Source organism: Haliotis asinina, chromosome 10 (genome assembly GCF_037392515.1).
Source record: "Haliotis asinina isolate JCU_RB_2024 chromosome 10, JCU_Hal_asi_v2, whole genome shotgun sequence".
NCBI classification, from domain to species: domain Eukaryota; kingdom Metazoa; phylum Mollusca; class Gastropoda; order Lepetellida; family Haliotidae; genus Haliotis; species Haliotis asinina.
Window position 1 is genome coordinate 2,406,188 of NC_090289.1, and position 17,936 is coordinate 2,424,123.

A 17,936-nucleotide genomic window follows, 5' to 3' on the forward strand; every position below is an offset into this window, starting at 1 on the left:
ACACCAGCACCTTGCATACCACACTGGTGCATCATTAGCAACACTAGCACCTTGTATACCACACTGGTGCATCAATAGCAACACCAGCACCTTGTATACCATACTGGTGCATCAATAGCAACACTAGCACCTTGCATACCACACTGGTGCATCAATAGCAACACTAGCTCCTTGCATACCACACTGGTGCATCAATAGCAACACTAGCACCTTGCATACCACACTGGTGCATCAATAGCAACACTAGCACCTTGCATACCACACTGGTGGATCAACAGCAACACTAGCACCTTGCATGCCACACTGGTGGATCATTAGCAACACTAGCACCTTGTATACCACACTGATGCATCAACAGCAACACTAGCACCTTCCATACCACACTGGTGCATTAACAGCAACACCAGCACCTTGCATACCACACTGGTGCATCATTAGCAACACTAGCCCCTTGTATACCACACTGGTGCATCAATAGCAACACCAGCACCTTGTATACCATACTGGTGCATCAATAGCAACACTAGCACCTTGTATACCACACTGGTGCATCAATAGCAACACTAGCTCCTTGTATACCACACTGGTGCATCAACAGCAACACTAGCACCTTCCATACCACACTGGTGCATCAATAGCAACACCAGCACCTTGCATACCACACTGGTGCATCATTAGCAACACTAGCCCCTTGTATACCACACTGGTGCATCAATAGCAACACCAGCACCTTGTATACCATACTGGTGCATCAATAGCAACACTAGCACCTTGCATACCACACTGGTGCATCAATAGCAACACTAGCTCCTTGTATACCACACTGGTGCATCAATAGCAACACTAGCACCTTGTATACCACACTGGTGCATCATTAGCAACACTAGCACCTTGCATAACACACTGGTGGATCATTAGCAACAATTGCACCTTGCATACCACACTGGTGCATCAACAGCAACACCAACACCTTGTATACCACACTGGTGCATCAATAGCAACACTAGCACCTTGCATACCACACTGGTGCATCAATAGCAACACTAGCACCTTGTATACCACACTGGTGGATCATTAGCAACACTAGCACCTTGTATACCACACTGGTACATCAACAGCAACACTAGCACCTTCCATACCACACTGGTGCATCAACAGCAACACCAGCACCTTGCATACCACACTGGTGCATCATTAGCAACACTAGCCCCTTGTATACCACACTGGTGCATCAATAGCAACACCAGCACCTTGTATACCACACTGGTGCATCAATAGCAACACTAGCACCTTGCATACCACACTGGTGGATCAATAGCAACACTAGCTCCTTGTATACCACACTGGTGCATCAACAGCAACACTAGCACCTTCCATACCACACTGGTGCATCAATAGCAACACCAGCACCTTGCATACCACACTGGTGCATCATTAGCAACACTAGCCCCTTGTATACCACACTGGTGCATCAATAGCAACACCAGCACCTTGTATACCATACTGGTGCATCAATAGCAACACTAGCACCTTGCATACCACACTGGTGCATCAATAGCAACACTAGCACCTTGTATACCACACTGGTGCATCAATAGCAACACTAGCTCCTTGTATACCACACTGGTGGATCAACAGCAACACTAGCACCTTGCATGCCACACTGGTGGATCATTAGCAACACTAGCACCTTGTATACCACACTGGTGCATCAACAGCAACACTAGCACCTTCCATACCACACTGGTGCATCAACAGCAACACCAGCACCTTGCATACCACACTGGTGCATCATTAGCAACACTAGCCCCTTGTATACCACACTGGTGCATCAATAGCAACACCAGCACCTTGTATACCATACTGGTGCATCAATAGCAACACTAGCACCTTGCATACCACACTGGTGCATCAATAGCAACACTAGCTCCTTGTATACCACACTGGTGCATCAACAGCAACACTAGCACCTTCCATACCACACTGGTGCATCAATAGCAACACCAGCACCTTGCATACCACACTGGTGCATCATTAGCAACACTAGCCCCTTGTATACCACACTGGTGCATCAATAGCAACACCAGCACCTTGTATACCATACTGGTGCATCAATAGCAACACCAGCACCTTGCATACCACACTGGTGCATCAATAGCAACACTAGCTCCTTGTATACCACACTGGTGCATCAATAGCAACACTAGCACCTTGCATACCACACTGGTGCATCAACAGCAACACTAGCACCTTGTATACCACACTGGTGCATCAACAGCAACACTAGCCCCTTGTATACCACACTGGTGCATCAATAGCAACACTAGCACCTTGTATACCATACTGGTGCATCAATAGCAACACTAGCACCTTGTATACTACACTGGTGCATCAACAGCAACACTAGCCCCTTGTATACCACACTGGTGGATCATTAGCAACACTAGCACCTTGCATAACACACTGGTGGATCATTAGCAACACCAGCACCTTGTATAACACACTGGTGGATCATTAGCAACACTAGCACCTTGCATACTACACTGGTGCATCAACAGCAACACTAGCCCCTTGTATACCACACTGGTGGATCATTAGCAACACTAGCACCTTGCATAACACACTGGTGGATCATTAGCAACAATTGCACCTTGCATACCACACTGGTGCATCATTAGCAACATTAGCACCTTGCATACCACACTGGTGCATCATTAGCAACACTAGCAGCTCATATACCACACTGGTGCATCAACAGCAACACTAGCACCTTGCATACCACACTGGTTCATCATTACCACCTGGGCCCACTTGCACAAAACGATCTTAGAGCTACAATTATTGTAAATCCTTAAGATCGCGATCTTAGGCTTCGGCTACAATCGCCATCCACTTGCACAAATCAATTGTAGGCTAAGATCATTGTAAGTTACAATCAAAACTTACAATTGGTCGGAACCAGTTGTAAGGAGCTAAGATCATTGTAGTCAGTAGCAAAATGGCGTTCACGTTGTTGTCAGTTTCACGCAAATAATTAGAATTGCGTTTGGGGATTGCTTTTATATTGCATAAAACTGTATGATTCACCTCGACACTTCAACAACACAGAGAATGCAACATCGATTTACGTTTGAAATATCGTTATTTGAGGTAGTGAACAACATCATTATCGAGTCGACATCATTGAGTACAATTCTCACCCGATTCAGTGTTGGTAAAAGTATGAACACCATAGCTTTTTGATAAACAAGGAAAGGATAGTAACGAAAGGTGTCTGCATGTGGTTAGCAGTGGCCATGACCTTTTCAATAACTCAAGGGCAGCTAATCTTAGCTTTTACGCAAGATGGGAGTGGTTTCCCTTTGCATATTATGCCGTTGCCGTAAAATCTTCCCTGCCCAAATACAATGCATGTTCTGTTGTGACAGAACAGATCTCCACGTGTTTCTTTTCGGTTAATGATTTTGTCCTAGTTTATCATTGAAATAATCTACAGTTGGATAACATACAGAATTATGTTTTTTCTAGTTGTAGAAATTGAATCTGACGAGAGACGAGTTGTAATCTATGCATTTTAAATAAGTATTCTTCAAACGGGAAAAATACACTTGCTGGGGTATGTGAAATTTGCATAAAACGCTTTTTTAACAAAACGAAAAAATAATTATCAACAAAATATCATAAAGTAATTAATATACTGTGGATGAGCATTCAACAACACATACAACACACACGAAATAAGTTACGTTTTCATATTTCCCTGTTATGAATTTTCCACAACACTCCCACAGTCATGTCACACTTTCATATCTTTACAAATCTAATGCTTGTGGGATATATTTGGGATTTTACTCCAAATAACACCTACGAGATGCCAAACTATGTTCAACTGACAGCCACTGACAAATCAAGGTACATTTCGGCGTTATGTCATAAGGAAATTTTATATATGTGCTATCTTTTAATTTCATGATTATTAGGTCAATAACTCAAGACCCAATTTGTTAACGTATTTGTTTGTATTTCATTACTAGCATAAAACATGATATTTCTGTGGTTGCAGTATCACGTCTAGTTCATAAAAAATTAGAATGTAGAAAAATTAGAGAATAACCCGAGGTACGAGTGATTATACATGTTACCTTCCATGTTATCGCTTCCTTCCTCAACGTTATCATTCCCTTCAAAGATTTGTGGGTTGGGGTTTTGGGGGGTTTTGTTTTGTTTTCATGAAAAATCTGCAAGGTGCGATTAAGGAAGGGGTGTCATGCGTGCAGTAACCAGTTCCACGTTTTGTTTGCGCTGCATGCTATGCGCACTTGAAGACAACTGTAGACAGGAGTCGAGTTTAAGAAATTTCTACCTCAAACGTTGAAGAGTTCGATCTTAGTTAAGATTGCGATCTTAAATCCATGCTGTCTTAAGATTGTGTTTGTGCAAGTGGATTATAGCAATTGTACGGTGATTGTAAAGTTGATTGTAGGGGCCTAAGATTGATTGTAACTAAGATTGCTCTGTGCAAGCGGGCCCTGGAGTTAAGCCATGTTCCCTACAATCACAGTTCTTACCAAATATCAATGCACAAACTAAAAACCTAAAACCTGTCAACACACTTCAACAAAAAAAACATCTCTGAAAATGTACATTGTTCATATACTGGAATGTACAGAATTAGAATAAGGTTTCTATGAAACCTTTAATTTGTACTTGTTCAAATGTAAAAGATGCATGTATAGGCCGCTAATACTTGGACAGAAATTCTGTAACAGGCGCCAAATGTGCACAATCGGTGTGTGCATCAAGCAGCGGTGTCGACCACCAACAGCTGGAGGTGTTTACAGTGGAAGAATTGGTGATGTTTTTATACGCTATACATGTATGGGAGAATTACAGGAAGTGTGATATACGCCGCGTTGTGATATACATTATGATGCGATATACACTGCAATGACAGATGAGAAAAACACTGATACTCCTGGTCCAGAAAGGCCACTTTGCCACGTGTTAACTTGACAGTATCACCACCACACAATCTTCCTGCCTAATACATGCTCCCCCTTCTTATTTTAAACATTTTATCAAATTCTTATTGATTTTTTGTAATGGAAATGATAAAAGACATTTAGATTACATATTTCAGATGCTCATGCAGTTATCATTGTTTGTCGAGGTGTGATAGTGAGCTAGAAATTAACATATATTCCAATCCTAGTATCTCACCCTTCAGTAACGTGATTTTCTTCTACACTTATATCTGCAAGTTTCCAAATATTGAGATAAGAAATGTTAGTTTAATACCATCCTCTTTCTATAAAAACATAAGATGCATTCACAAATGTTTTCAAATATTGACATGTAATTAGCTGGTGCCAAATAAATCTTTATATCACTTGATGATTTGTAGATAAATTCTTTAACATGTAGATTTAAAGATGACTTTCTTCATCTGATTCAAAGATTACCAACATGTTCTCTTCTCTGAGTTGGGAAAATACAACAAGGAGGAAGTTAATATTTTTGGGAGATTAAAGAATGGAGTCAAGTGGAGTTCGTCCATGCCCTGAAGATGATCAGTGAATTCTTCAACTATGTGCCAAAACATGACATATGGTGTAAAATATGTACACAGTTATCACGATCAGCTAATCTAGATCTCAGTCTAGTCATCACAGCAAGGAGACGTTAACACTGTGCAACGTTTCCAACATGTCATGTCAGCTCGGTGCAACACTACCGACATGTCACCACAGCAGGGAGACGTCACCACTGTGCAACACTACCAACATGTCACCAAAGCAAGGAGACGACACCACTGTGCAACACTACCAACATGTCTTATCAGCTCAGTGCAACACTACTGACATGTCTTGTCACCATGGTAGGAAGAAGTCTCAACAACGCATGTCTACTACTATGTCATGTCAACCACCATGTCATGACAATGGAAGTCTAACAACATGTCATGTCAATAGTGCAGGGAGAATCTTCTGATTAAGATACATTGTTCTTCAGTATTTTTAGATGTTTGTCATGATAGGGCAGCATTCTATGACTTCACTTGAAATAACAAAAAAATGGCAAGTTTATCTGACTACAGCACAAGCCTACTGACAAGCGACATTAAACACACATCCAAACAGCGCCAAATGTGAACAATCACATTGAGCCCAAACTTTTTCCTTGATGTTATGAACCACTGTGCTGCCTATCATCACACATTCATCCCCGCTCCGTGTTCTACAGACATCCACACTTACTTGTTACAGCATTCTCCAGTTCTACCATAGTTTTACAGTCAGGAAAAATGTTAGATTCCATGCCTTGCCACATCACTGCCAACTCCATCTCGCAACCCGCTACTCCAACAAACCCCAGTTATGTGCAATATATACCATGCTGCAACCTGGCAACCATACACATATGCATGGCAACCACTAGCAAAATGCATTTCCTACAGAAAAATCAAGATTGGAAATTTTTTGGATAAATTTGTGGAAACCTGTATGCTGTATCTATGCCAAGTCTAGTCCAACAGCAATTACTCGCCATGTAATACATCCCACATTGGGGACATGGAAACATTGAATAGAGGCAGCGGTTCCGCAGTTTCAAACCAGAAGAATGGGTGCTAGTACATGACCCTGAATCAGGACCCAGCTATCTCAATTGGAATCAGGTGCTCCATGTTTTAAGTGGAAATATTTGGGCTGCTTTTAAATTTGTTTTTCAAATATAAGCCTTGAGGTAAGGTGAGGTGAAATTGAGATTAATGTAATGTTGAAGATTACTGAATTTACATTGCAACTGAATATATAGGTTTGACCTGTGTCTGTGTCCGTATGTGCCTGTACATGTGCTAGTCCCAAATGAATGATAATTTATCTTCAGATTACGATGTGCCAAACACTGTCACCACAAGTTCCATCTCACACTGTTTTTGGTTTGAAGCAATCACTGGAGATCCTGATCTCCTCACAAACATTCTCGCCAATATTGACATGCTCCGGACTGCAACAAACCATGGAACATGGAACATACAGAGCCTCCAAATGGGGAATATCTGCTATATGTCACAACAATTCATGTGAAAATATGTAGATTTACATCATGTGGTAAGTGCTGTAACCAGTGATTCACACTGAGTCACTAACTCTCCCACTAACTCACAACGTGCAAGCAATCACAGCACTGTGTGCGAATAAATTACTTTCTACAGCATTTTCTTAAAAGATTTTAACATTTTAGATTATGCCTTAAATTAAAAAACTTCCATTCAAAGACGGAAGCTGTTAAGATTGTTGTGGTGCCAGTACAAAAGCAGATTGTATTGCAGCTGGGTTCAGCTTCAGCAAACATTGTCCTCAGATACATGAAACATACACCAGACATATATGTACAGCTGATTGACCCCATATGACACAGACTGACTGCACTGTATATTCCAGGTGATATAGCACTTATAGTATACACATACAGCTGATATACAGCTGCAGTCATACCCAGAACTTGACAACCTGTCAACGGATACTGGTGCATAAACAATATTAGTCACACAGTATCTTAAAAGAGTGTGCTGGACTGTAAGACCGTTGTCAAATCTGTATTAGATAAATATGGAATTTACAAGGGTCTTGCAGTCCTGTAACCCTTTCAAAACATTGTGTGATGAATTTATTACCCTTAAGATCTTTTAATCCAGCTTATCTTTAAACAACAACATTCATCCTCTGGCAGAATAAGACGCAACATGTTTCACCATGTCTTTTTCCTGAATGGTCATAAAGGGAGTTAACTCAGGATAGCTTACTTTATGATAAAAAATGATCAAAATTTGAGGGTTAGTAAATGAGAAGTGAAATGCAGAAACATCTTACTGTTTGGATATATTTATTGACACAAACAAATACAAAATTATGGTAACAGTTTTATTACTGTATACTCCTAATTGTATGTACCAACCATAAACTTTCAAAGCGATCAGCAGTTTGGCAGGCACATTCTCTCTGAGGTCAAGGTCATTTGTACAATCCATGTATTGTGCCACTTGACACATTTGACAGTGTATGGTTTGTACACCCTGGGTGTACGGTTAGTACTCACCTTTTGCACTCACCCACTGTACACACTTACTGTACTTGCCCAGTGTACTCACTGTACTGACCAACTGTGCTAACCCACTGTATTAATCCACTGTACCAACCTACTATACTAACCCACTGTATTAATCCACAATACTAAGCCACTGTACTGACCTGTACTCACCCAAAGTATTAATTCACTGTACCAACCTACTGTACTAACCCACTGTATTAAGCCACTGTATCAACCTACTGTATTAATCCACTGTACTGACCTACTGTACTCACCTACTGTACTAACTTACTGTACCAACCTACTGCACTAACCCACTGTATTAATCCACTGTACCAACCCACTGTACTGGCGTACTATACTAACCTACTTTACAGACCAACTGTTTTAATCCACTGTGCTAACCTACTGTACTAAAATACTGTACTAACCCACTGTATTAATCCACTGTACTAACCTACTGTACTGACTCACTGTACTAACCTACTTTACAGACCAACTGTATTAATCCACTGTGCTAAGCCACTGTACTAAAATACTGTACTAACCCACTGTATTAATCCACTGTACTAACCTACTGTACTGACCTACTGTACTAACACACTGTACTGATTCACTGTACTAAGTCAGGTCACAATACTAGGAACCTCTAAAACTGTTTCAAGTTGGTGTGACCTGTCACTATACAGGGCAGTTACTGACATTGACTTCGTGGAAGGAATATCAGAAGGAAGGAAGGAGTCATGCTCGCCAGGAATGGAAATGCTATTATCTTGCTGATTTAAACAAAATAGTCCATTCATTTCCATTTCCTAAATTTGGTCATCATAACCATTCAAAACAAACAAGCTGATGAACACACACATTCAGCTCCATAATACACAATCCATTAATTAGCATAATTAGTCGATGAAGCTGTTTCATTCATATTTCCAACAATAATTACTTATCATCTATACTCACTGCATATCATCATGCTCAAGGTGAGTATTTCGTACCTAGAATTAGGGCTTGTGCATGGACATGTTTGGGTGAATGAGTGTGTGTTGGTGGTGTCTTCCACATAGATTAGAAAAACTCAGAGTGTCTTTTAGCTGTATCACTTGCTTACATCACTGGGGTGGGGGAGTAGCCCAGTAGTCAAAGCGTTGACTCGTCACACCAAACACCCAGGTTCGATTCCCCATATGGATACAATGTGTGAAGCCCATTTCTAGTGTTCCCCGCCATGATATTTCTGGAATACTGCTAAAAACTGTGTAAAAATAAAATCACTCACTCCACAGGTGGTGTTTGATGCTTTCCAACAGCAACAGATACTGTTTGACAAGTAACCTAGACTTTTCATCAGATACAACTATTCTCAGAACTACACTGACAGAGAGATTTCCACTGTATTTGAATTCCGTTTTCCTAATGTACATGTTCTACAAATACACCACCTCATAACTGACCCACTCGGTCACAAAATGTTAACGAAACCCTCCGATGTAGCCTGCAGTTTGGGCGGGGATCATCTACACAAATGTGATATCATTTGGCACAACAAATGCTTATCAGTATACAAGGATTCCAATGAAATTATTACGAAGGTGCCAAAGGGCACGGGACAGCAGCAGACAGGTAATTTTGGTGTGCTTTTGAGAGTGCCCATAGCCTTTGATGATTGACTTATCTATGGGTTATACTTTCATCAAACCATGTTTCTGGTGGCATAAAAATGATATTGTACCACTTCATGTGGTAGAGATGCCAAACTTGCAATTAAATATCATTAGACAAGATTAATTACCTCTTCAGTTCTAATTTATCTTTTTTTAACATTGTGTTATATTCAGTCTTAAAAAAGACTACTGTGTATATTTGTCTTGGAAATACCAATCAGCAGTGCATGTTTCTGTGTGATTTATCTGTGTCTTAGTTAAAACATACCTAATAATATACACAAAGAACTTAATAAAGCACCCCCTGTATTTTTGCAATGATAGGTTAACAACATGTACATAAAACTACTCAAGGTAACCACAATTGAGAAACATGAGTTTTTCGGACCCGTATGATCCTTTGACTTGACTTGTAATTGCTCTTATAAGAATAATGATTTTCACAGAAAAGCATGTCTGAACATGTATGGCTCTGGACTGTTTAATGTTGAATTTAATGGTGCATGTGAACATTCCGAATGCGTGCCTTACATGATTCAAGTTCAATACGATGAGTGAGTGAGTGAACCGCACTCAGCAATATTCCAGCTGTATGACAGCATTCTGTAAATAATCAAGTCTGGACCAAACAATCCAGTGATCAACAGCATGAGCGTCAATACGGAGTGTTCAAGATAGTGTAATAACAGTATTTACTTGACTACTGATAATGATATTCTATTTCTCAAGACTAACCTTGATGAGAAAATGAACGAAGGTTGGTGGTTTAGTTCATGTACCGGATACACCATTTTGATACTGATTTTAAGGGCTGAGTTAGGACTTCCTCTTACCTATGAGATAGGTTTATCTCCAGTCATATACTGGTACTAAACCACAACCATGATATCATCCAAACAGGATTTCCTGTTAAACACACTGGCAATCCAAATGGCCACCACCATGTTAAGCTGCGATACTGAAAGGGCCGCCAATAAATGGTTTGATTGACACTTACTGGTGCCATGGTGACTCACCATAATTTGCATGTCACATGATCAGACTTTTCTCTAGTTTTTAGTCAAACATGAATGGCCTGTTACCATGGTTACAAGACTTTCAGCATGCTCTTCAGATTGTTTAGCACAGCTATATGGGTAGTCTTCTACAACTGCAACAGTTGGCTTTATAACAATACACGTCCGTTCATCAAGGTGACTCTATCACTATGTCTCTGCCAAGCTTCAATGACAGAACATGGAGCCACACAACCTATGTAAACAAAGGATAGCTATGCAAACAGATATAGCATTACGCATTTCACTATATTTTCTAAGTGAAAAAAACCTTTCAATCACAAATGTTCAATAAGATATATGGATCCACAGAAGATGAACCAGTTGAAAAACATTCAATATATTGAATAGATTCTGTCAGACCACATGGTGGCGGCTACCTGTGACTGAGGTATTATGGCGGCCACATGGAACTCGGGGTAGAACAGTGTTGGATGGGGTACAAAAACAGGTGTAGATTAATTAAAGTTGCTCAGATTTACAGCATTATCCATTACATTAATCATAGTGTGTATTATTTTTAGAATTTTTGCCATGGCGCCAAGGCTCATTGAAACATTTCATCCCTGCCATGTTAATACTTCCCGTGCCATGGCAGACAAAACACTATTTCAATCCATGACATACACACCATTCCAAAGATATGCTTGACTGACACTCAAAAATGCTCATTCCAGAAATAGCAGGGGACATGGCATTTACAAGATTGACAAAATAAATATGATGCAGCCAAGAAAGAAACAGACGATGAAGAATAATTATGGGAAAATGTGACGATTTATTCCTTTCCCTTGGAAATGTACGTTTCACCTGTAAGGATGTATGTTACTTCTTGTCATATGCATTCACATTGGCTAGTGGTATATTTGCAAAATGGAATATCCCTTACTTTTTTCAATGGTATGTTTCACTAATCTCATCCAATCATCCCTATGACTCTAATCACATGGTATATATAACCTAGAATGAAATTACCCAACACATAACGTCTCCCTTCCTGGTGAATTAGCCTTGTTTTGATTTTTCATCAATATAGCTAGTAATTATCAGAACGGTGCACAAAGTAGTGACTACCTAGACTACCGCTTGTCCCATTTTAATTTCTGTACAAGCTGATATGGTTGAGTGAATTAGATGCAGACTTTGTGTGCTGTGATCAGACATCTGACTCCGATGGTGTGGGTTCAAATCCTAGATGGGACTCAACCCACAAAGTATTAGAATCAGTACTCTACTGAGAACATGTCACCCCATACATGACATATTTAATGTCATTAGGTTAGTGCTGGAAAAAATGTATTGGTGACTATTGAAGAAACATGCTCTAAATTAATCTATACTAAACCTGGCAAATGACTACAAAGATAATTCACACATAAATTAGAGGACCTTCTGACTCACTTACTACAGTGCTTATGATGTACAAATTTGTTTACGATGACCAGCTGGGTGCCCTACTGTGTCAACAGACAAAATGGCTCCATATGGAGTTCAATGGAGCTAAGAATCACAAAAAAATGCCCAGAAAACATCTATCTCTGGCAAATATAGGGATTGTGTATTTGCTAGTGATGTGCATTGATAGAGCTGGGGTAGATGGGATATACCAATAAGCATCGTTGAAGATATTTACAGGGAGTTGTGTGATTCACTGTATGGACAGTAATATACGTGAAACAAAATCTGAACAATAAAAAGTTTATGGAATTTAAAGATTAGCAAGAATGCATTTTCCTTTTTTGATCATAGGTACCTAATATGCGCTTGTTTACTTTAAATACCAGCTGACTAAGTCTAAACCAGCGTATGTGTGATATATGTGACATTGGTATAGACATTGTGTGTATTCAGTATAGTGTATTATACCAAGATAGAAAGATCTTGTTTGAGTAACTATATACGCCTAACCTTTTTTGAAGAATATATAATGATATCAAATACCACCTTCACAAAAGTAATCTTACAAAATGTTACATAAATGCTATATAGTGCACTATATCATATCAAAAAAATAAGACATCACTGTGTTATCACACATTCTGTCAGCACACATACAGGACTGCTATATCCCAGAGGACTGCTATATCACAGAGGACTGCTATATCACAGAGGACTGCTATATCCCAGAGGACTGCTATATCCCAGAGGACTGCTATATCGCAGAGTTCTGATAAGCTTTTGGCCAAGTGGGTATAATACCCATGTATTTGAAACTAAGTGGGTATTTCTATTTTCAAGTGGGTATCTACATTATTAGATACCACAATGTTTTTAAAATCCAGGTATTCATTATAACAGTATAACATGTGCAACATTTTCATTGAGTTATAAAATAATATAAAATCCTCCCAACAATACTAAATTATAGCCAATACACCTTTAACCACTTGGGATGGATATCTGATGATATAACAGTTATGTCTTCACTCTCAGTTATTATTATTTTTCTTAAAAAACAAAAACAAACTTGTTCACATCATGTTGTTTGACTTCCATGCCACATATTACGAAATAGCTAACATTACAAGTTCATTTAAGTATCACTGGCAATTGATTGATCTGATTATGAAACACAGTACTTGCCTATTAATTCAAGTAGCAGTCCTCTAATCAAGTTGTTTTTTCTCTTGGTAAGGTGTCTAAAAATAGGTATTTTACATTCAGCATGTGGAAGCTTATGACAATCGCTCACCATTTCCCATTTGTTTCGAGAAAACCACTATTTGAATGGTTGTTGTTTATAGATGGGTCAATCAGTGAAGGGTTACACCTTGCTTGGTATTCTATATCTGTTGCACATATTGTTTGCGTTTAGAAGCTTTTTAATCATAAATATTTAGAGGTGGAAAAACACTAAGTTCAATAGTCCTGCACTGATATGATACGCGTAACATAATTTTGATGTATCTGGTAAATATGCAAGGTTATTTTGACACAGTATAAACGACAATATTTAGTACTTTTTTCATACGCTGGCATATATTTTTCTCCTGTATTTCAACTTTTCTATAGCGTATTTTATGCAAATACACAGCTTATCTGTGATTCTGCATATAGTGTATTATACCATGTCCACAGAGTAACAACACATCAACATGTTATCACACATCCTTCTGACAACACATTTACAGAACTGCTATATAGTGTATTATACCATGTCTACAGAGTAAAAAAACATCAAAATGTTATCACACATCCTTCTGACAACATGAGGACCAGACAACTGCATGACAGGATGACAGAGCATGAGGACTTTCAAAAGTAAGACTGCTGAAAGTAAGGTAATGCACACTGGAGTTTGCCTCAAGGTAATCATAAATACTGTTTATTGTTGAACACAGCACTGTCAACAACCAAGATATGAAGTCTGGACCAGACAAGCCTGTGAGCGATATTGAGAACAATGACTCACACCATGACTTGCTGTAAACCTGGTAAGGGAGTGTCCTACTGTCAAGTTACAAACAGACTAGGTTGCTAGGGACTCGGTATTAAGAGCAGTATTTGTGTGGCATGAAACAGTGCACTGAATAGTTGCATTACAGTAACTGTTATATTTCCAAAGCCTGTATTTAAAAACCCAGTTCTATGTAGCATGCCTTTAATTGATGCTGGCTGTAAGAAACACAGAACTGTTTTGATGTGTTAGGAATGGACACAGGCAGGATACAAGCTGTCATGCTGCCAAAATGCAGTTAGTCTGGTTACCATGTTTACAAAAACAAGTAGCATTTAAGTGGAAAAGTTCGTATTGAATTCTGGGTTTGGAGACATTAATGTAAGTAAAAACAGTGACCAATGGACTACAAACAGGCAAAACATGAACATCATACTTGTCACAATATCTGTCCAATTTCACCAATGTTGAATAGGTTACTTACTGAGGTGAAAGGCTCCTATTACGGACAGGTACATTTCCAAATTACAAACCACTCCCAGACCGGTACTGAAACATATTCCCAATGCTTCACAGCCATTTCTTAAATAACTTCTGGAATCATGTCACTTTGACCTCAACGAAGTGTTTTGCTTGAGGATATTTCAGCGCTGGCTACACTAAGTAGGTCGAAGCCAGTAGGCCAGGAGCAAGCTGGATATCACACCATGTCCTCCTAACTTTGAATTGTCTCCCAATCGTGTCTTCTAAAACCGGTGTATAAACAGGATCGTGAGGACTTATCAGGTCGGGAATTTTAAGGGTTTTTTTTTTTTACCGCGACATATTTCTATGAAAATATGTTGTTGGAGGATTGGACTGAGCATGTCACAACTTTTCAGGCGTCACGCAATAAAGTTGGGTTAAGTTTGCATAAAGTGTTAGTCTGGAATCAAAAGGGCCAATTTCGACAATATGTTACCACACATTGGGATACAAACACCAAGTTTGTTTGCGTTGGGTTTCATCAAACTCACAAATTCCACAAACACAAGTCCCGTGGATGGAGGAAGTTGGGGTAGGACTAAGACGTACGAAGAAAGAAAGTCAGGACGAGGGACTTACCCAAGTTTAGTCCTGACACCGAGCTTAATTCATTTTCCCAATTAGCCCAGGAGCTGCCAGCGTTCTCACTGAGGGGCGGACTATGGTCCGAGCTCGTGCTATCCATGACTATCCGCATTGCAACATCAGGCTTGAGAAATTCCTTCGCAACTACACTCAGCCATTTTGCTTCCAGCTATACTCTGTTCCCAAGTTTGAGAACCTTCGGTGCTACAGCGCAGATTGGTAAACAAGTTTTAATCTGAAGCGATAGCGGCCTTACGACGTCGGCACCTACGGCGAAATGTATGAGAGATATGCGACACGACTGAGCAGAAAACTGGTAGTCCAAAATGGAAGGGCACCTTCGAGGTAGCAGTCGACATGTATGCAAATACCTGTTGAACGCTCCTGTTTTAGTGAGATCAAATAGGCTTAACTGACATATTTCTCTCGAACTTCCAATAAGAAAAAAATGGAAGAGGTACTGTGCGATTATCTTTGATAAGACATATTTTAGATCTGATATCGATGTGTTTAAGTGCAGAATTGTGAATCCATACATGGTCTTCCTCCTTGACTAGAAGTTTCTCTACAATGAAGTAAGGTCATGGTTGCACGGATCTCTTCTCCCGTGTTTTGATAGGAGTTGCCATTTGGTTCAGTGGTTAAGGCGTTCGCTTATTACGTCTTGATAGTGCTAGAATGTAGCTAAAACGGCGTAAAGCAATACTCACTCGCTATGACTGCATGATTGAATTTCTCTTGAAACAATGGTTCAGGAACAATGCGATTTCAGCTTTCAAGCTGGTTGACACCTCAGATACGGTATAATACAGTTCGTAGTATAGTATTTGTTTTGCTTGTTTATTCTTTTACCCCGAACTCTTTAATATTCCAGCTATGGCGAGGCTGGACGAGACAATCCAATGAAAAAACAGCATGATGATTGCTATTCGCTTCAGGACCCGGGTACCCATCTCAGTTCTTGGACCCGTTCATGTGACTTATAGATTAAACAATGTAATATGTTATTCTGTCATGATAAAGCTGTGTTGACTTAAGATTTAGACATAATCTACAGTCACCTCTTTTGAATATAATTCATGGTTATGGTATTGAACTTGAAATTTGAGCCTCCGAGTTGAAGAAAATGTAGGGAAGGGAAATGTGAGGTGAGGTGGGGTGCATATCCCAGCCCTATATAGTCAGTGAACCTGCCCACCCGATCCCTCTTCTAAACAGTTGTAACCAGGACCTGCACGGGTACAACAAACAGTTACTTAGCTCTACCTTCAAAACATGTTATGTTCATCCTATTCAATGTAACAATTGTTCATTGCAGTCACGTTCCAGATGTAAAAGAAAGATGTGCTTTCAAGGCGCAGAATAAGACAGTGTTGTCTCTCATGGGAAGTATTTCATTTATTGTGGAAATCTGCATCGCTTTATCTGTTACAGCGATAACCCCCCCCCCCCCCCCCCCCCAAATCAGAAACCAACAACAGGGTTCAAATCCAAGCGTCACACTGAATCTACGTTTCCCGCTTCCTCAGCATTCAGTGCTCGAGGGGTTTCGCTGAGGCTGTAGACGCTTAGTACCTGCATAACGGTGATATTATTAAAGAGAGGTCTAGGTCACACATTTGTTTGGACAGTGTGCAGATAACAAGTGAGCGACCTGGTAAACAGAGGACATGGGTCTCATCACCTCACTTTATACCCGACTGAAAAACATTGAAGGAACATTGAAGCTCTTACGTATGTTACATGTTATATTTGGGATTGCACTTTCTTAGTGAAGTACAGATTTTAGTACTTTTTTTAGCTGAATCCCATACCCTCAGTCAGGCACCTAATCGCCAGCACACAAAGTCGCGGTGGCTGAGCTGGTTAGCGGGTGCCTGACTGAGGGTCTGATAGATTAATCCCAAACGTAAACACGTAGCCAGACCGGAAGCCTGATTGTTACTTACGTTATTTTCCCTGAATCACATCATGTTTGAGTGAATGAGAAAGTTTAGTTTTACGCCGCACTCAGCAATATTCCAGCTATAGGGCGGCGGTCTGTAAATAATCGAATCTGGACCAGAAATTCCAGTGATCAACAACATGAGCTTCGATCTGCGCAAATGATGACATGTGGCAACCAAGTCAGCGAGCCTGACAACCCGATCCTGTTGGTCGCCTCTTACGACAAGCATAGTTATGGCAAGCACGGGTTGCTGAAGGTTTATTCTACCCTGGACCTACACGGAGTTTTGTGATTTACACCACATGTCGCGTATACGCTACAAGGTTCTTTTTACACGTGGTTTTCAGCGCGCTATGATAATGGTAAAACTTGATCGTTGCATGACATCGTATCTCAGTTGTCTGGTTCTGAGTGGATCGCCGTCACGTCACTGGAATAATTGCTGACTGTGACATTGTTGGTTTATTAAAGTTTCTTTTTCAGTTGGAGCGCTGCGATATGTGTGACATAACACATGCGAAACACAAGTAGAACAAATCCACCCATGATCCCTGGACCAAAATTAGCAGTATACCTATACCCGTAAAGATGCGGATTTGAAATTAACTCCAGCTACCCATGCTTCTCTTAAAAGGCGACAAACGGAATTGGTTGGTCAGACTCGTTTTTTG

At 40.0% G+C, this 17,936-nt stretch overlaps 1 protein-coding gene across 2 annotated transcripts in view; it reads right to left on the reverse strand.

Annotated features, from left to right (window-relative positions):
• The window catches only part of LOC137299060 (uncharacterized), a 32,243-nt gene extending 16,759 nt beyond the window's left edge, over positions 1 to 15,484 (reverse strand). For both annotated transcript variants that reach the window (XM_067831545.1, XM_067831544.1), the window contains exon 1: positions 15,312 to 15,484. In XM_067831545.1, the coding sequence (XP_067687646.1) occupies positions 15,312 to 15,429 (118 nt within the window). In that variant the 5' untranslated portion in view covers positions 15,430 to 15,484. The remainder of the gene's footprint in view (positions 1 to 15,311) is intronic.
• Positions 15,485 to 17,936: the final 2,452 nt, after the last annotated feature.